Source organism: Hermetia illucens, chromosome 1 (assembly GCF_905115235.1).
Source record: "Hermetia illucens chromosome 1, iHerIll2.2.curated.20191125, whole genome shotgun sequence".
NCBI classification, from domain to species: Eukaryota; Metazoa; Arthropoda; class Insecta; order Diptera; family Stratiomyidae; genus Hermetia; species Hermetia illucens.
In genome coordinates this window covers 33985068-34005657 of record NC_051849.1, presented here as the reverse complement: position 1 = coordinate 34005657, position 20590 = coordinate 33985068, and the positions used below count along the sequence as shown (strand labels likewise).

Genomic DNA, 20590 nt, shown 5'->3' with positions numbered 1-20590 from the left:
AAGAACACCATCTGACTGGCAAGAAAGTACCACAGTTCCAATATGGAAAAAGAAAGGTAGTCCAGCAGAATGCTCAAATTACTGTCCGATCTGGCTACTTTCCCATACCATGAAGATTTTTGAACGCATTCTTGACAATCGTATTCGCGAAATCGTTAAAATAACCGTGAATCAAGCCGATTTGTCAAGAACTGCGGAACTACTGACGCAATACACGCTGCGCGGTTACTCATGGAGAAATACCGTGAAAAGCATCGCCCTCTTTACATTACCTATCTGGATCTAGAGAAAGCGTTTGACCGTGTACCACACGAACTCATCTGGTATGCTTTACGACAACACTTCGTGCCAGGAGAACTCGTGCGCTGGGTTCAATTGCTCTACCATGATCCGAAAAGTAAAGTTCGAAGTATGGCGCGTGTATCGAAATCGCTTCGTGTCTCTGTTGGCGTTCATCAAGAAAGCGCCCTCTCACCACTCCTCTTTGTTCTTGTTATGGACACCATCACACGGGATATCCAATGTCCAGCGCCCTACACACTGCTTTATGCAGATGATCAAATAGCAAAAATGATATCGAGCAATTTGTCCAAAAATGGAAGGATCGCCTCATACAACACGGTCTCAGATTGAATTTAAACAAAACTGAATTTTTAACGACTGATCCCCATGAAAGAGGCACAATCAATGTCAGCGGCAGTGATCTGCCCGGAACTGAGAGATTTAAATACCTCGGGTCAACGCTATCAGCCAATGGAGAACTGCGTTATGAAATTGCTTCACGCATTAACGCAACCTGGATGAAGCGGCGTTCCACAACTGGTGTTTTTTGTGATCGACGTATCAAAGAACGTCTCAAATCTAAAATTTACCGGAATGTCGTCCGTCCAGTCGCTCTCTATGATTCTGAGTGTTGGCCGACTATAAAAGACAATGAATGACGTCTTGCGGTAATGGACACGAAGATGCTACGTTGGACTAGTGGCGTCACACGTTTAGATCACATCCGAAATGAGGATATTCGCGATCATTATGGGGTTGCACCGATCGTGGAAAAACTGCGAGAGAGGCTTCTTGGTTGGTATGGTGACGCACTTCGTGCCAACGAGAATTCACTTGCCAAGATTGGTCTGAACTCCGAAGTGGATGGTAAACGACCAAAAGGCAGACCTAAACAACGGTGGCTTGATACGCTAGATGGGGGACCCCGACGAGCCGACCCCGCCTGTGAACGGGACAAAGGCTGAAGAAAAAGAAGAAGATTCTTTTGAATTCCCTTATTTCGAAATACGAAGTATGATTGATTGGATTTTTGCTTCCTGTTTAACCTTTTGTTGGGCCATTTCCAGCTCAATGGAGAAATCAAAATTCTTTCCTGTCAAATACACAGAATCCCAAAAAATGGTCTTTCATCTGTTCAATATGCATATGTCTTTTTATTCCCCCTGGGGAAGAACAGAAACCTGTCTTGTATTATCTTCGTACCGTATTTTTATCAGCAACATAACCTACTATCAATTGGGAATCCCGCTTTCTCTTCTAGCATCTGTGTCGGTATAAAAGTCAGTGATAGACTTCTCATCATTATCAGTAAATAAACTAATTTCAAAGCGCAAATGCTTAGTTGCAAAATGAAGCTCATCATCGTTCTCGGAGTTTTGGCTGCTGTCTGCTGTGCAACCACTTTCGCTAGGCCTGAGTACTTGGAGCTGGAAGGATTGGAGCAATTGGAAAATGCAGAACCTAGCTCCAATGTAGAAGTTAGAGAATTGGTGAGACACAAACGGCTAAGCTGCTGGTTCGAAAATGAGGACATAAAGGCCACAGCCTGCGCAATGAGCTGTATATATCGAAAGGGACGAAAAGGTGGACGATGTGAAAATGGAATATGTAGATGTACCCCCAATTAATTATCTGCAATTGTGACTGACTGTGTTGTTGAAAAGATTATGTTTACTTAAATAAATTATTATTCAAACTTTCAAATCACATTGTTTACTCATTGAATATAATATAACACTAATGGTTTTGCAATGCATGGACTGATGAATTTTGGTTACACAAGCTGAACCCTACAGAACCAATACATGTTTCTTATTTTCCATGCATAGTCTTTTCTACTCTGCAATTATTTTTCCTATATCTCCTTTGCAATAAAGCTTTTCGCCAGTTCAATCCTACTTACTTGTGATGCAGGTGATAATACTAAAGCAACCGGACAAACAGAACGCCAATTACCCGATTAACTAACAACACTTGGATATTTTAAATTAATCAAGATGACTTTGCGTCAGCTTTCTTAGATGCTTTCAACTCAGATAAAGTTTTTGTGCATCTTCCAAGCTATCTTTATCAGTGCTAAATATCTGCCGCGGAAACACGACATAGTGCCTGTCTTCCGGCACCGCGTAAATTTGAAGCGCGAGAACTATCCAAGTTGGGTTAATGTAAATATAATGTCTTATATTCAATGCCAGTAAAAATGATAAGACACCCACATTTTGATTGAGTATTTTCCAAACCAAATGAAATCTTTCAAGCTAATTTAAATTTTCAAATCAACTTCCAGCTTTTCCAAGTCAATTTCAGAATTTTCAATTTTCTACTACCAAGTTTTATACCATCTTTTTACCACCATGTGTCCGGAAAGCTCAGTAGTTAAACACAAGGTTATCGCACAGAAAGTCGCAGTTCAAATCTTATTGGCGGCAGTGTTTGTATCAATGCAGGGTTCTGTAATCCTGCAGTATACTGTTGCGATTTTGCATCTTCTTTTTCTTCAGCCTTTGTCCCGTTCACAAGCGGGGTCGGCTCGTCGTGATCGCTTCGTCATTTGGCTCTATCGAATGCCTGATCTGGGTGCAATCTCGAGGCTTTCAAATCCCCATCCAGCGTATCAAACCACCGTTGTTTAGGTCTGCCTTTTGGTCGTTTACCGTCGACTTCGATGTTCAGACCAATCTTGGCAAGTGAATTCTCGTTGGCACGAATTGCGTGACCATACCATCAAAGGCGCCTCTCTCGCAACTTTTCCACGATCGGTGCAACCCCATAATGATCGCGGATATCCAACGTAGCATCTTCGTGTCCATTACCGCAAGACGAGGTTCATTGTCTTTTATAGTCGGCCAACACTCAGAACCATAGAGAGCGACTGGACGGACGACATTGCGGTAAATTTTAGATTTGAGACGTTGCTACGTCGATCACAAAGAACACCAGTTGTGGAGCGCCACTTCATCCAGGTTGCGTTAATGCGTGAAGCAATTTCATAACGCAGTTCTCCATTGGCTGATACCGTTGACCCGAGGTATTTAAATCGCTCAGTGATTGTGCCTGTTTCATGGGAGTCGGTCGTCAAAAATTCAGTTTTATTCAGATTCAATCTGAGACCGTGTTGTATGAGGCGATCATTCCATTTTTGAACAAGTTGCTCGAGATGATTTTTGCTAGCAGATGCTAGGAGAACATCATCTGCAGAGAGCAATGTATAGGGCGCTGGACGTTGGATATCCCCTGTGTCGGTGTCCATAACAAAAACAAAGAGGAGTGGTGAGAGAGCGCTTCCTTGATGAACACCAACAGAGAAACGAAGCGGTTTCCATACACCCGCCATACTTCGAACTTTCCTTTTCGGATCATGGTAGAGCAATTGAACCCAGCGCACGAGTTCTCTTGGCACGAAGTGTTGTCGTAAAGCATACCAGATGAGTTCGTGTGGTACACGGTCAAACGCTTTCTCTAGATCCAGAAAGGCAATGTAAAGAGGGCGATGCTTCTCACGATGTTTCTCCATGAGTAACCGCGCAGTGTGTATTGCGTCAGTAGCTCCGCAGTTCTTGACAAATCGGCTTGATTCACGGTTATTTTAACGATTTCGCGAATACGGTTGTGAAGAATGCGTTCAAAAGTCTTTATGGTATGGGAAAGTAACCGGATCGGACGGTAATTTGAACATTCTGCTGGATTACCTTTCTTTTTCCATATTGGAACAGTGGTACTTTCTTGCCAGTCAGATGGTGTTCTTCTTTCCTGAATAACCCGGTTAAAGAATTCACTGAGCCACAGTGTTGGGTCCCAGGTCTTCGCTTTCCAGAGCTCAGATACGATGTCGTCAGGTCCTGTTGCTTTCCCCGACTTCATTTGTTTTATTGCCTCCTCAACTTCAGTTGCGCTGACTGGTGGAACTGCTCCAAATGTCGGCAATGATTGTGGAATTGGAGGATGAGCAAATTCTTCAGTTGAAATCTGCTCGAAGTATTCTCGCCATCTATCCGTTGCGGCTCGACGGTTGGTAAGCAAAGTACCGTTCTTGTCATTAACGAAATAGAAGTCTTCGATATCCTATATGCGTTCATTACGGCTTTTAGCAAGTCGTTACAGATCTCTCTCGCCATCCCGAGTGTCCAGTTTATCGTAAAGATTTTTGAAATGGTTCGCTCGGGTGACAGCGACCGCTTTCTTTGCTTCACGGTTCTTTTTCTTATAAATTTGCCAATTAGCAGGCGTTTTATCGTCGAGAAATTTGTGGTAGAGGCGTTTCTTTTCACGGACCTTCATTTCAACATCATCATTCCAAACCAAGTATCTCGGTTGATGTACCGCTTACCCGGCTTGGTGACCCCGAGGGTTGCGGAGCCCGCTTTGTGGATCGTGTCTTTCATTTGGTTCCACGATTCTTCCACATTCGTAATGGTCGTCGTATGAGCGAGATCGTTTCCTCTTTCTTCTCACCAAATCGCCACCATTTAATGCGTCGCGGGACAATGCGCGGGAGGTCGAGGTCATTCGAACGTCATCCGGATCGATAAATACGAGCTTTATTACGTTGATCGACATAAATCTGGCTTGTGACTTACCACGTGTTTAACAATATAATTTCCGAACGATTTCGAATATCAAAAAATCACTTTGCCCATATATTCTACACTATATCTAGATACATTTAATGCCAAAAAAAACAATCCCGCAGATCCGACACACGGGATGACCCCCCCCCCCCCCCCCCCTTAAGAAAAGGTGGTTGAAGGAAATTGGAATAGTTACCTCGTCTCCCAGTACCAATATTACTGGCTACCTTTAATTCTGATTACAAATGGCGTTGGACCAATTCTAATTCTACGTAAATAAAAGAGCTAATCTCTCGATTTCTCAATTTTCAGTTTTCTAGCTGAGCCCATTATTCATATCTACGTCTAAGAAGATTTAATGGTTCTGGTTTTGACTGATTTCACCAATAAATTTTTAGTCCCTCCACCAGCAGCCTGACTTTAAACAGGAGGTGTCAATCATAAAAATCGTAATTTACTTCATCAACAAAATGTAAGATTATTTTATTCCTTCCTTGGGAACTACGATAGCAGTCTACGTACTTAAAAATCTTTAAAATTAGATAATGTATCTTTTCAGGCGCTCCTATGAACGAGCCACTTTCTGAATGAAAGATGTGTAGAGATTTTAGTTATTTCCTAGAAAATACCATTGCTCCTGCTTTAGATAATATCAAAGAGAATTGGAATGGGTGGAATTATTCATAACATGGAAGGAGAGTTCTTAGAAAAGGGATAATCAAAAGCTTGGAGATGTCGAGGGTATCGAGAAAATCCCAGGTGTTCGGTGAAAAAGTATGGTATGTTCACTGAGAGGAGTAATCTTCCATCTTCTCATTGAAAACTATATGATAGAGAAATAAACTTTATTATTAGAAAGATCCTTATCAAATATATGCGCACAAAAAGGAAGTAGATAAATATATATTCCTACCTCGCATAAAATTCCTATTTTCGTCTCATAGGCAGGCACCTATCACACGCTTTATCAGGTGGGAGTTCCTTGTGGAAAACTGTATCCGGAACGAATAAATCAAAATTATTTTGAATATGATTCGACCAATCGACTATTCGGTCTTTGGAGCAATCTAGTCCCGTGCACTTTCCAAGGACTTGTGTGGGGGCAGGCCGCGCGATACTCAGTTCCTTGAACTTCTTATCCAAATCTAGGTCAATGTCAACATTTACAGGATCAATGCGATTTCTCTCGTTAGACTTCACTGGCGGTTTATCTGCTCCATAAATGGAAAAGCTCCCATCGTTAAGAAGGTAAAACTTGTCAACGAAGTCATCAACTCCGGAATCACGTTGGATTGGCTCGAACCTACCATAATTCAGTACATCTAAATCATTTGCATAATTCGAGATGAGAACCTGATCCCGGTTTATAGGAGCACAGTTGCTACGGGAGAGTTTTGAAGTCGTTTTCTCTTCAGCAGGAGGTGGGGCTGCATAGGCATCCTGGAGGTGTTCAGATATTCCTTTTATATATTGACGAAGAATATCACGTTTGGTATGAACATTACGACTCTCCTTCGGAGATGCTTCTCCAGAAGTTTCTGCCTGAGACTGACGGTCTAATGTGTCAGGAGCTATGTAGGGAACGCGTTCATTCTCAATGTTAGGAGACGCAATGAACTCATAGAAAGTTTTTTGTGGCGGCTGTTCCAAATGAATAGGCTCAAAGCTGCTTTTAGATTTGATAAATCTCTCTACGTCGAAATTAAATATCTCAGGCGGTGCATTTAAGCCTTCAATAAATTTTTCAATGGCTTCTTCTTGATCTGAGTTCACCCGAAATTTTATATCATTTAGTTCGGAAAAGCTTGTATAATCTTCTTTAGGTGGGGCAGCTTCAACTGCTGTCTTTTTTGCAGTTCCATCTTCTCTTTCCTGAGCAACTACACCGGGGTCGGTTTCTTCGAAGGAAATTTCTGTTGCATCGTCATTCTCGTTGCTTTTTTTGTTATATTTTTTCTTTTTCTTCTTCTTTTTCTTTTTCTTCCTTCCGAAGAGTTCGTTAGAGTTGTCTTCCTCTTCATCACCATCATCGTCATCGTCAGAGGAGCTCTTCCTTTTTCTCGGCTCAAATATGGTTCCATAGTCATCTAAGTAGTTCTCGAAAGGAAAGACTTCATTACTGCTTGCGCTGAAATCTTCAAGGGAGGGAGACATGTCAAAGTAATCCCTATCTACAGAGGCACCATCTTCTGATTCTTGCTGGGAACCGTTCTCCTCTTGTGGGATGTCACGCTTCTTTTTAATTTCTGCAGCAAACGAGTTTTCATTTTCGTTAACTAATTTCGTTTGCTCATTGTGGATGAGACTGTCAGAGATAAGAAAGTTGTCCGAATAAGGAGGTTCAATCCTCAGTTTTGGAGTTTCAGGAGCATCTGCGAAAATAGAAAGATAACCATGATTTGAAAATAAGGACCGAACGATGGTATAAATCTCAAGTCTGGACATACCCAACAGAAAGTGGGTTGCGGCATCACCTTGATCCTTTTTGGCTCTTTCGTTATTGACCGATGCCGGCAAACCCGCTGGTAAAGCCTGGGATTGGTTATTTGGATCCTGTTGGGATGTCCATTCCACATCAAAATTCAATTCATTTAAGCGAATTGGCGTACATTTCGTGTCATTGCCTCCTCCATCACCTAAAATAACTGAATCGAGTGTTTCGCGAGCATCAGCAATCATTTGCTTAACCCATGTCAAATTCAGTGGTTTATGAGGAAGTTTTCCAACTTCGAAAACAGTATGATGTTGATGAGCCAAAAATTTCAGTAGATTCGAATAGCAATCGGCGGAAGAATTTGAAGAATCTGTCGACTCCGCAGTATCTTTAGATTCCGAAGAAGTGGGCAGGGAGGCATTGAGTTCGTCTGGAATATCAGCTGGTAACCCGGTAGTAGTTGTCGTGGAACAATAATTTTTTTCTGGAAAATAGTGTCCCAGGAGATAATGTTATAAAATTGTTGGTTGTCGGCCAGCTTACTATGCAATCAAGTTTCATTTCTATTGAGTGGGAAGACCTTGTATGGAAGCACGGAAATGAATATCTCCTACAGTTTGTAGCCGCATTTTTACGGAAAGGTGAAGAGTTGATTATAATCAAAATTTGAAATAATTCATCGTGTTATTGAACTTCGTCAAAGATAAGCTTAATCTAAACAAATCTGAAACCGAAAGTTGGGCCCTTCAGTTCATGGAAGGTTCTGTTTTTACCTAGTGTAAGGAAATTTGGGTGCATTTGGTTGTTTCATTTGCATGTTTTCATAGATTCTGGTATACACGTATTTTGCCTCAAGAAGAAGAAAATATATCAACACAATTCACTTTAACATGGCACTGATGTTCTACGGTTTTTAGGGGTTAGTATGATAAATTGGTATGAAAATAAAATGTTGTTAATAATAATACAATTTCCACTGAACTTTCCACTATTGTGCCCCCGATATATGGTTGGCCCTCACCTCATAGCGGGGCATTGCTCGTCAGCTACACCTACGCGCCATCGGTCGCAGTTATCTGAAATGCCCTTCAGCACACCCCATAACTTCCTAAGATGCTCGCACTCATACTCTACTGTCCCTTGGGGCGAATCAGTCGTCGGCCACCTTGGGAGAGTGGATTCTACTGCATTGTGTAGCGAGCATCCTAGTTGTCATCCCTCCTTAATTAGCGACCTATCCACTGCCACTTTTGTCTTCCAATCACAGTGCGTACGATTGCCCGGCCTGTGGGCCTACCAAGTCCTTTGAGATAGTGTCAGACAAGCATACTCTTTTGAGTAACTGTGGCGTTCACTTTCGATGTGCTACTAAAATATAACAACACAGAAAGGTCCTATCACAGAACAGTCTCAACTTGGTCTTCGTGTAGCGCCTTTATAGCGTCGTTCAGCATCCAGTTCGGTGTCACCGTCGCCAGAAACCACGCTTTCTAGATAAACAAACTGATTGGCGCTTTCAATGCTCTGCCTATTGATGCAGATAGGGAGAGTGCAACAACCCGTCAAACTGAGAACCTTGGTTATGTTGGTGTTTATCTTCAGTCCAACTTTACTTGTCTCTCTTTCCAAACTCAAAGCCGTTTGGTCGAGGTCAATAGCCCTGTGAGAAAGCAGACAGATGTTAGCAGCTTAGTCGAGGTGTGTGAGGAAAGATGTTATAGTCCATTGAATTCCTCCACGTCTTGTGACAATATGCAAACCCTGGCGGACTTCGTTTCAGACATCAAATTCCTCAGATGTTTAACCCGGGTTCAGCCCATGACATTTTGCGCCATCATATGTCGCTCTGATAATAGCTCGTGGTTCTCCGGAATGCCCCTCTTGCGTCGAGCACTCCGGATACTCTGCCTGTTCACACTATCGAAAGTTTGCTCGAAATGGGTTCAACGCACTGTTCTAAAATGATTCGTAGGGTGTTAATGTAATCAATGCAGGAGGACCCGGAGCAGAAATCAGCCTCATCTCTGTCGGTCAAGCTTTCGAAATGTTCTTTGATGCGTTGCAGGATTATTTTAGCTATTATCCTTGCGGTGGCAGGGAGGACGCAGATACCCCTCCAACTGTCATACTCAAAATGGATCCCCTTTTTTTGGATCTTTACCATCATACCTTTCTTCCGCTAGCTGGGAAAGGACTCCAATTTACAAGATTTCAGTATGAGTGGAAGCAGGTTCTCCTTGAAAAAACAGTCCCTGTCCGCATGTTACGGTGACTAGCCCTTTCATCCGCAAGGGGAAGAACATCACCGGATATAATACGAATAACCATTTTGAAGTATTGTTTCCACCCCTTCAGTTGTTCCTCATCGAGGATGACGTTGACGTCCTTCACAGGACGATCGAGACATTTGCGACCACAAGCAAGCTCTTTCGTGATGTGGGATACAGTTCTGAAATCATTGCGATCCGCGGCATCTTCCGCTTTCCTGACAAGTGCAAAAGCAAATTCTCTCTTATCATGGTGTACAGTGCGCTGAACTGCTCGGGTTTTTGCCCGGTATCGGAGTTCGAGCGTGTCACTCCCGCCATCATTCGCAGCGGTCAGTAGAGCCTTAAACCCCTTCCGTTCATCGATCCGCTTCGACGATTCTGCAGTCAGCCAGATCTTATGACGCCCCTTCGGGACGCGGCCGAATTCCCGTGTAGCGAAAGGGAATAGATCATTATTGATGGCGGCACTATGTTTATTTATATTCTCAGCCGGGTTACTCAGTATACCTGCTCAACTGCTGATCGGGAAGTGGTCGATCTGTACGGTGTCGGTCAATTGAAACTCACCTGACCTTATGACAAGCTCTGTGTTCGAACAATGTGCCAAGGCCTTGTCAGATGGCACCTTGTTATTCAATCTCACAGTTAGTACCTTGTTCGAAATCTTAAGTAATAATCCATCACCGGATTCACGCTTACTTTCGTCAAGCTTGCCGGAGTATAATAGTGCAGTGCCCTAATTAAGAAGAGCCCTCTCTAAAGTTCTCCATCCAACCCCACTTGACTGCAGAATTTTCAGCTTATAATTCTGGAACTCACGCTCAAGTTGGCCTTCAATATCATTATTAAGAATCGTATGTACATTTCAAAACCAAGGACACGTCTGATACAATAGTGGAAGATTTTTAGCGATGGTAGATCCGTCCTTATTTTTTATGAGCGGCTGATTTGGTACGCGGAGCGGCATTGAGGGCATGCGGCAATCTCTAAGCATCAGGACCGCATACGAGTCATCAGCAGGGAGATGTAATTCTTTGAATCGTAAAGGACCAAGTCGTTAGTAGTCTGACCTTCGATCGGCGCGTCACAGTGCTAGAGAAACAGTCAAAAGAACAATAGGGAGAACTAGACAGAAAGTGAAAGAGCATGCCTACAAGGAAGCTCAAGAAAATCTTAGGGTAGTTATGATAACAATAATAATCGTTGGCGCAATAATCCATATTGGATCAGGGCCTTGAAGTGCGTTAGAGCACTTCACTCAAGACCGTAACGGTACACTACAGTACACTGTACGAGGCAATGTGGTCAGCATTGCGCTCGCCCGAGATTATTACCCTGGTTTGACTCAGGTACTCATTCACAGCTGAGTCAACTGGTATCCGACGTCAAATCACGATACAAATTTCACTACCACCAGTAAGATTTGAACCGCGACCTTCCGTACGACAGCCTTGTGCTCTAACTACTCAGCTATCCGGACACCTGATAGGGAAGGTATACTGCGAAGAAAGGGGGACTGCTGCATTAAACTCAACCTCTTCGGTCACGGTCAAAAAGTGGGCACCAAATTCAGTTGAGACTTCTGGTTAATTCTGAAGAGTTATACCAGCTTGAAAATAGTAACTGAGTTAACATGAAACCCTGGCCCTAGATTCAATCCTGTGCTTCATTTGTGTTTCCATGATCCCCTCAATATTTATGTAGATCGGTTGTTTCCGTTGAAAAATATCACTTACGTACTTTTGTTCAAAGTAACTTGTAACTTTTTTGGGTGCGCATACTTCTCACAACCTCTCGGCACATAAGCGGTTACTTTCCGTTTCAAATGAGAACAGCCATTTTCTGTTCCTGTTGAAAAGGAAAACACCGCATTAATGTAACTTGTCTAGAAATTAGGGAATTTTATTTTTTATTTTAAAGTAGGATTTGGATAGTGAGCTGAGGCAAAGTAATGGTCCTTGATGTAAGTACGGCTTTAGGATATATGGAAAATAAGCCAAAAAATAAGAAGAGCATCGCAAAACTACGTTTGCACAAATAACATTGGTACGTTCACCGGTAAGATGGAGGGACTTTCTATAGCCTTCTCGGAAGAACGGATCGATGTTCGGTGGTAGGGGGCAAAGAGTTGCCACATAGAAACCTGACTAAAATGCCGATTATAAACTCCTTTACTTTGGTAGCCTCAGAACTCAATATAGTATTCGCATTGTCATCCCTAAAAGTTTCTGGGACGCCTTTAAAGAAGGCAAATTTGATGACCTCATAATCCGATTCTTTTCTACCTACTCAGTATGACACAGACTTATGATTTCATCAACGTTTCGCAGAGATTGCACATGAGCTGATAGCCAACCGTTCCATTGTGGTGCTTTACTGCACCAGATTGGCATTCTGGGGAAACGCCTTTCAGTTTATTGGTTCAATGTTACAGGTACATGTGTCCTGATAATAATCTTGGTAGCGCTGCAAGCATGTTCAAACCTATAACTCCTTTGGGTTGGCAGTACAGGCTCAGTTGAGATAGACTCCTGACTAGCAGTTGATCCCGGCATTGAACACAAAGTCCCATAAGGATTTGTGTCAACCGACGCATGATCTCCCTGCTTGCATAGACAATTACAAGGATCATTTAAGGCGATTGCATTTTCTAGCGGAAATAGCGGCTTGCAGCTGGGACCCATAATTCAGTCGCAACTGCAACAACAATAAGAAAGAGCCAAAGTTTCTTTAGCGACCAAAGTGGGGCTTCCACTATAAATTTCTTTGCAAGAAACGCAAAGCTACGTCGATCACACACTGAAAAGATAGAAAGGCCCACTGTCCCTGGGAAGAAGGCAACTAGTAGTGAGGGAAAGAGTAGCGCGTGAAAAGTAGTAGTTCTGCCAGCCACAAGGGAGAGAACCCGAGGTAGGAAAAATTGGCAAAATGTCAAGCCCCGAGCTACTTGGCCAACCAGGCGATCACCTCACCGACGAGAATGAATCTCCTCCGAAAAACAAGGATAGAGGAAGAAAGGCAATTCACGAATTGTGGGGTGGTCTTACGTAAAATGAAAACTGCTACTATCGTCTAGAGAAATATCAGCATGGATGTCAAAAATGCAATAATAGAGCTAGAGGAAATTATGGATCGCCTGGAAGATCGCCGAAGAGGACCTGAGGAATTAGCGATCGCTAACGCAGCCCATAGCTGTAAAGTGACTTTTTCCAGCGTTTACTTCACACCAAATTCGTCCGCTTTTCGGAGTAGGCTCGGCCCTTTTGAGGACGAGATTAGAAATATGGAAAGAGAGATCTAGTTGGAGAAGACTCTAATGTCAGAACCTAGTCAGATTCTCGGGGCAGACAAATTTTGAAGATGGCCATCAGAACAGAACTTATTATCCTGAGTATCGGTAGCACTTCGACTTTCCGATGGCTTGGTTGTGAGGAAACTATCTTAGCATGACCTCTGCTACAGAGCTACAGACTCCTTGGTGTCAGCTGTGCAATGATGGAGGGTACTAGAAGGCCATTGATCACGTATATTTCCTTCGAAGGGATAAGCGGATTTTCTGGGGTGCGATTCACAATGTTGATTACCAAAAAAATTGGTGACCATCGATCACTCTGTTTCACGGAAGCAGAAAAGATAGAAGGAATCGTGCAGGATCTTTTCCCTGTCGAACCCATTCGAGCTGACGCTGTCGATGAAAGGAATAGTATTGAGGAATGCTCGACAGCGGATGTTTCCCCTTCCAGTTGCGAGGCTGATAAGCAATGGCAAGGGCGACCCGAGGTGCATTCATCATCATCAACGGCGCAACAATCGGTATCCGGTCTAGGCCTGCCTTAATAAGGAACTCCAGACATCCCGGTTTTGCGCCGAGGTCCACCAATTCGATATCCCTAAAATCTGTCTGGCGTCCTGACTCACGCCATCGCTCCATCTTAGGCAGGGTCTGCCTCGTCTTTTTTTTCTACCATAGATATTGCCCTTATAGACTTTCCGAGCGGGATCATCCCCATCCATACGGATTAAGTGACCCGCCCACCGTAACCTATTGAGCCGGATTTTATCCACAACCGGAGGGTCATGGTATCGCTCATAGATTTCGTCATTGTGTAGGCTACGGAATCGTCCATCCTCATGTAGGGGGCCAAAAATTTTTCGGAGGATTCTTCTCTCGAACGCGGCCAAGAGTTCGCAATTTTTCTTGCTAAGAACCCAAGTTTCCGAGGAATACATGAGGACTGGCAAGATCATAGTCTTGTACAGTAAGAGCTTTGACCCTTTGGTGAGACGTTTCGAGCGGAACAGTCTTTGTAAGCTGAAATAGGCTCTGTTGGCTGACAACAACCGTGCGCGGATTTCATCATCGTAGTTGTTATCGGTTGTGATTTTTGACCCTAGATAGGAGAAATTGCCAACGGTCTCAAAGTTGTATTCTCCTATCCTTATTCTTCTTCGTGTTTGTGTTTGACCAGTGCGGTTTGATGTTGTTGGTTGATTCGTCTGCATGAGGTGCATTCAGTTTACCATTATCTCAGTATGTGAGTAGGTTGCTAGAGAATTTCATCAAGCTAAGACTGACTAGCACAATATGCGCTGCAGGAAACTTCTCACCAAATCAATGTGGTTTTAGAGAGAGGTGATCCACAATTGATGTGATTGAGGAAGTAGCCCAATCGGTAAGATTGGCTGAAACACACGGTCGCACCCAAAGAGTTGCTTTTTTGGCGCTAGATGTAACAAATGCGTTCAACTCTGCAAGGTGATGTGACACGCTCAAGGCGCTAGCAAATTGTTTCCGTATTCCAAGCATTCTTTTGTGCATATTAAGCGACTTTTTCGACGACCGCGCGTTGCTCTACGAGACACTAAAGGACAGTGCAGAATGAGGCACATTGGCGGCCACTCTATCCGTGGTCCAGCCCTTGGAAACGCTTCACATGACTTGGGTTTGCTTGATGAATCGTATTTGATTTGACACGCGAGTGATGATGCGGAACTGGCAATTGCACGTGCCTTAGCGGCGGGTGCCGGTGTCATTGGCCCAAGGAAAATGGACTTCGAGCCAATGGGCAGGAGAAAATATACGCCAGAGACAGATGTGCCTCCTTTAATCCCCAAAGGAACTACAGGGGGCAGAAGATTGCTATTCTCACCGAAAGCCAAGCAGTGATCAGTGATTTAGGTCCAACTAGGTGAACTCTAGGGGAATGCCTTGAGAGACTGAATACACTCGATTCGTCCAACAAGGTCTGGATCCTTTCGGTTCCAGGCCATGCCGGGTTGGCGGGCACCGAGGCAGCGGACGAAATAGCCAAGAAGGGAGCACGGCACGGGCCTTCTGTGGAATTCGAAACGGTTTCATGGCTATGACACTAAGAAATGAAGAGGATCGGTTGAGGGAACTATACTGGGCGGGCCTACCAGGGAGGAGCAGTCCATGGTGCTTATTGGGGGATACGAACCCATGAGCACAAAGGATTGCTTAATCCTCACCAAAAAGAATCTGCGAATCATAGTGCGAATTCTCACTGGTCACTGTCGGCTAAACTATCACCTAGGGAAGCTGCAGGTTTTGTGAGGAGTGTGACGAAACCTCTATACACGTCCTGGGCCTGAGTGGCACTTGTGCAAAGTAGGTTGAGGCATCTGGGAGAACACTTAATACCAGATGCAAAGTTGAAAGATCTGAAAGTAGGGAACATACTAAAGTTCGTGACGGTTATAGACTTGCTTGAGATACTATGATCAATAGGTACAGTGTAATCAGTGAAAGGGGCACAATAGTTCTTTAAGGGCGCGGTGCTACTTTCCCTTAACAAAATAATAATAATATACCAGATGAAAATCATAATCCTGGCCAATTAGATTGTTCCTTCTCAAATCCGACGGTGATATACCACGGCATTATGATAGATAAAAAGATAAGCTTCTTCGGGCAGACTCGCAATACCGCAGACAATGCTTCGGCTAGAACTTTTGCGATTTGCCGGCGCATGGTCAACGCCGAAGGTCCCTTTTCCATTAGGTGTCGTTTACTGGTGAACGAGGATCAGTCCGTCTTTCCGTATGGTTCTGAAGAAGATGTACCGCAAGCGGCTAACATAAGCGAAACGGTGCAGAGCTTTAAAAGTTGGGTTCGCTTATCGTACCGTCTCGGAACCAGCAGTAATTGTGGTCGATAGTCTGAGTTATCCTGATCGCTCTTCGTACTGCAGAGTGGAGGTCCATATATATACTTCAGAAATGGTGATGGAAATCAGAAGGCCGTCGTTTGAGAGAGAGCCCGTACTCTCAGCGTACAGTAGAAACTGTGAGAAAGAGAATCGAGAGGTATGTGAAGCGTGCATTTCATTAAAGATGTGCGGCCGTAGTCTAATTGAAAACACGGTGAGGTTGACTATAACCTAACCTCGCTGCCCAGCAGACACTGGTATTTTCAGTTTTACCTGCAAGCAGTTGGAAAATTATGGTTGCACGGCTGCATTTACTGCAAGGATGTGGTGGACGATGCCTGCCACATCTTTTTCTTCTGTAGAAGATGGAAGATGGATGCCGAGTGTCTCCGAACATTAATGCTGCAGAGCAAGGGCCCGTAGGACATAGTGGCATAGTTACACTCAAGGCATTCTGAATTCGAAAAAGAAGGAGATGGATGGAAGAGACCGCATGGTAGCTGAGGCTCCCATACCACGGGGTTGCGTTTGTAGAGTGAATTGGCCTGGCCTGAAGTAATGTGTCAAAGGGTTCCGGGATGCGTCCTAGGTGCAGCTGAGCATGTTACTGTAAATGCAGGTCACTTCCTTTCAAAACGCGTCGCAGATAGGGCAACCCAATACTGGGAGAGACGCCTTCTGCTAACTTCGACACAAAGATGCAGGTCGACTATACTCTTATCACAAGTTGCTATTTTCTGACCGTAACAAACAGTCAAATAAGGGATGGAATGAAGGCAGGAACATGATCCACGATGCGGCTTAGACAACAATTGGAGATGAGAATATTTCTGGCAGGTATCAAAGTATGAATTTACTCGTCATCGACTTCCGTAATATCAGTGTCACTGAAGTTAAGATCAATCGAATGAAACTAGAGAAAGCAACAGGAGTTAATGGGATCACAGCTGAGTCTTGAAAAGCGAAGAGCTGGTGCTACATATCATGGCTTTTTAATCGCAATAAGAGGAGAACGAACACATCTTCTGATTGTAAGATAGTACAGCCATTGAGATTTGGAATTAAAAGTTTAGTTTCGGGGAATATTCCAATTACTGTCCGTTTCGACTGCTATTCAATACCGGGAAGATTTTTGAACGAATTATTGACAAACATATTCATAAAATCGCTTAAATCTCCGCACATTAAGCCGGTTTTACCAAGCATTGTAAGAATATATCATGCGGTTGCTTGATCCGATCCACAATGTTTCCCTTAATAAATATCTGAAGGCAACAATGACTGATTTGTTATGGAGTCGATATCATTAACAAAACCAGATGTGGCCAAGCATAATGTTCTTCCTTGGCAAGAAAGGCCTGCTAATCTTTATACTACCAGAAAATCCTCCACGGAAATCGGCGAACTCGATAGTGAAGCTCCTTACAATTGCATAGAAAATCCTACGGGTTGATTTAGACCAGGTTTACCCGAAATTTTGTCATTTCTGTTTTGTTGTTGGTTTCTGGTATTAAGTATTTTGCCAGGTGCCTGGATCTACTTTGCACAAGTGCCGGATACTGTCCCGGAATATGTGTGGAGGTTTCACCACGCTTTTTGCAGAATCTACAGACAATGTCCGTAGGCATCCCTAGCTTTCCCAGTTGATAGTTCAACCTGCAGCGACCAGATCCGGAGGCTCTTCTTGTTGAGATTTATACAATCTTTCGAGGGCTTCATTTCGTATTCCCCATGAGCGTTCTGGACTGGTTCATTTCTTGTAAATTCACCTAGCCGTTCCCCTTCATTTTTCCGTATCGTAGCCATGAACTCATCTCCGACTCCACAGAATGGCTGTGACCCATACAGCGGCGTCGCTGCCCCTGTTGTGGCCAGCTTGTCCGCTGATTCATTGCCTTCTAACCCAATGTGGCCGAGAACCAAGAGTATTCAGAACTTATTCAACGAGCACTTTGTTAAGGCATTCTATAATATATCAGTTTGGAATTTACCTGTTAGGACCGAAGTGATTTACTAGCCACTTGGCTGTCGGATAGAATAGCAACCTCCTTTCGAGGTTGAAGGAATCAATGGCGTATACTTCCGCCTGAAATATGCTTATGCTTACACATTGGTCGAAGTACGCTTTCCTTGGACCAATGCTATCTTTTCCGTAAAGGATCCGCCAGTATATCAGGTAATCAACTGCTGGTTTAAACCGTATGTCATTCCACACTCCCTAGTTTTCCCTGCTACTCCAACGTATTTCAAACTTCTTGTCAAAGTGAAACCACATTGTCATGTTATCCCTTGGTGTTAGTAATTTGGGGTGCCGTTTAGAAAGAACACTATATTCATCGAGATAATTATACACAGATCCTTTAAGGGTCAGGTAATCAAAACTAATACAAGTTTAAATTCTTATTTGGAACACGCAATAATGCCAGTTATTACTGCTCAGAGCGAGCTTAATTTTGTCTTTTAACGTTGAAAAAGACTTAAATCAGAGGGCAATCCAGCAAGAACCAATAAAATGCTAATTTTTCCTAAACACCTGAATAATTCAAAGTTATTGGTGCGACAATTGTCGATGGACCTACAAAACCTACTATCGTTTTTGGCTCATCATGGGTGTTCTGAAACTGTTTTCGATGTTTGAAATTTTCAGATTCTCTTAGTATTCATTTGCTAAACTTACCATTTCCAGTATCGTTTGTTTTGATGTCAATATCCAATTTCACATTGTCCTCTTCCTTGACGGGGGCGGGTGTCGTTTTCGACTGGGAGGTATTTGTCTCGACTTTTTTAGGCTTCATTGTTGTTGAGTTCGTCACTGTAGTGTCGTGTTTCGTAGAACTATTTGATGCTTTTGAACAAGTTCCCATTTCTGATGTAGAATTTGAACTTTTCGCTGATCCTACTTTGGAAGAACTAGATTCGGCCGTTGCCTCTCCAGCTAAGGTTTTATTCATATGAAGATAGTCGACAAAGAATTTCGCTTTGTTTTCTCTGTAACACTTGAGGAAGCTTTTCACATAGTCTATGTCAGCTTGAGTGAGATTTTTCATGAGATCTGAAGAATTCATCGATGATACGTCTCCCGAAGGGAGAGAATCAGTAATTGTGGAACTATTACTACTGACTGAAGAAATATAATGTCTACCCTCTAGGTCAGCGGTATCTGGGATTTCCTCCCTTAGCCATGAATCATCATATTTGAAATCAAAGAACTTTTGGCCTGAACTTTTTTTCACTTTCCCTATTCGCAGACTTCCTTCTCCAAAATCACTATCGTCAGCCGTTGAAGAGGGACGAAACCAACTTTGGAATTTATTTTTAAATTTAGACATAAAACTCGGCTCTTTGCCAATTTGCTTTGAGGACTCATCTTTTGGCTTTCTAGATTCTGCATATCCTGATGTGGGCTCGGCTTTTGAAGGAGTCGTCTCCGCGTTTTCGCTTTTAGTTTCGGGACTGACAGGGGCATCCCCAGAGAGGCTTTTTAGTCTGTGGTCTTTATGAGTCTGCGTCTTTTTCTTCTTCATGAGATGCTTATTACTGGGATAATAAAAAAATTTGCGCTCATTCGTTAGTCTTATCTCTGATTGCTTGCTTTCATCTTTCATATTTGGTATTTGACTCATTGTTTGTTGTTTTAGGGGCTGTATATCACTATCAGCGCCGATATGTGGATTAAATGCTTTATGTTGTATTCTAAGATTCTTTTCGGGCTTTTTTTCCGACAAGTAACCTCTTTTCTCTAAATATGTAGAAGGAGGCTCCCAATTATCTCTAAGTTTAGACAGAAGGCTACTGATATCATTATTCGCTATTGGATTATCTTTCTTCACATATGGCGAGAGCGGAGATTTGAAATTGTGGGAAACAATGTGTTGTTTGAATCCACGTTCAGGGTTACGATATTTCCTTGAATACGATTTCCCTTCCGTTGAATCTTCAAACCCGTTATTTAAACTGATGACAGGTCTCAATAGATAAAACCTAAAATGGAAATACTTCTAGAGCCTGATCCTTTTATCGGGAAAAGTGGCAAGACTTACCATAACAATAAATAGACTAACATTAATGGTTTGATTGCGCTGATCTCTTCGAGATATGATCTCTTTTTAAAATAATCATGGAAATTGGAGGAAGATATTTCCACTGATTGATAAATGCTAATAGCTTTAATAAAATTGACAAACACACATAAAATAAAATAACCTAGATTAATTTTTGACAAATTTGAAAGTTTTAAATGATATTTAGTCCTTGGGTGCTTTGTTGTCGGTGCGAAGATCGTCCATGTTGTCACAATGTGACGAGTCCATTATCATTGGGAGTCCCTCTCGAAAGTTGTGATGACCAACTCAGTATAGGATTTGTGCCAAAAGTATAAGACGACGGTTCCGTAAAAGGCAAAAAAGTCTTCAACAGAATCATAACATTTCATTCCATATGGACTCAGATATACAGACGATATCGCTGAAATTCTAGCTTATGGTAGGGAAGAGGGTTTTTAAGAAGCGTGTGCGTATTCGCAAAAGCAATAGTACTTCATATACAATAACCGTCGTCGTTATCTCCACCTGAAAACAAGACCAGAATCCGCAAGAGTGGTAAATTACAGAGGCATCTCATTACTGGTGGATACCAAATAGCTTTTCGAGCTGAAAGGTCGACACTTGCTTCAACAGGTGCTAGAAAAATGCTAGGAATTAATCACCAACATCTATCAAATATTCGCTGACTTCAAACACACATTCAACAGTACTGCCCGAAATGTGTTGTACAAAGTAATGCTTGACTAGGGAAATTAAGCAGAACTGGTAAGCCTTCCCATAATGACAATGAAGGGCCTGGGATTTAACGTTAGCACCTGCCGTA

The 20590-nt window shown here is 42.9% G+C and overlaps 2 protein-coding genes across 3 annotated transcripts; one reads left to right on the top strand and one right to left on the bottom strand.

Moving 5' to 3' along the window:
* The first annotated feature begins 1575 nt into the window (after window positions 1-1575).
* Window positions 1576-1989, top strand: LOC119661364 (defensin-like). The gene has a single exon (XM_038070673.1). It carries the CDS (start codon window positions 1617-1619, stop codon window positions 1908-1910), a length of 294 nt encoding a protein of 97 aa, XP_037926601.1. The 5' UTR covers window positions 1576-1616; the 3' UTR covers window positions 1911-1989.
* Window positions 1990-5731: 3742 nt separating this feature from the next.
* LOC119661582 lies at window positions 5732-19893 on the bottom strand. Of its 2 annotated transcripts, XM_038070981.1 has the most exons (5): window positions 19765-19893; window positions 18402-19705; window positions 11295-11402; window positions 7298-7768; window positions 5732-7222 (listed from the first exon to the last, which is right to left on the bottom strand). In XM_038070981.1, the coding sequence occupies exons 1-5, from the start codon at window positions 19785-19787 to the stop codon at window positions 5778-5780; spliced, it is 3351 nt and encodes a 1116-aa protein (XP_037926909.1). In that variant the 5' UTR covers window positions 19788-19893; the 3' UTR covers window positions 5732-5777. The 2 variants fall into 2 exon arrangements, with proteins under 2 accessions (XP_037926909.1, XP_037926910.1); XM_038070982.1 differs by lacking the exon at window positions 11295-11402 and having other exon boundaries at window positions 7298-7495.
* Window positions 19894-20590: the final 697 nt, after the last annotated feature.

What these genes read in the sequence shown, in the direction of transcription:
- LOC119661364 (XM_038070673.1), top strand. Translation starts at nt 1,617, where the DNA reads ATGCTTAGTTGCAAAATGAAGCTCATCATCGTTCTCGGAGTTTTGGCT.
- LOC119661582 (XM_038070981.1), bottom strand. Translation starts at nt 19,787, where the DNA reads ATGTTAGTCTATTTATTGTTATG. An exon ending in TTAGTCTATTTATTGTTATG is followed by an intron (nt 19,706 to 19,764) that starts GTAAGTCTTGCC and finishes TTTCCATTTTAG; the next exon opens with GTTTTATCTATTGAGACCTG. An exon ending in ACAAGTTACTTTGAACAAAA is followed by an intron (nt 7,769 to 11,294) that starts GTACGTAAGTGA and finishes ACTATTTTCCAG; the next exon opens with AAAAAAATTATTGTTCCACG.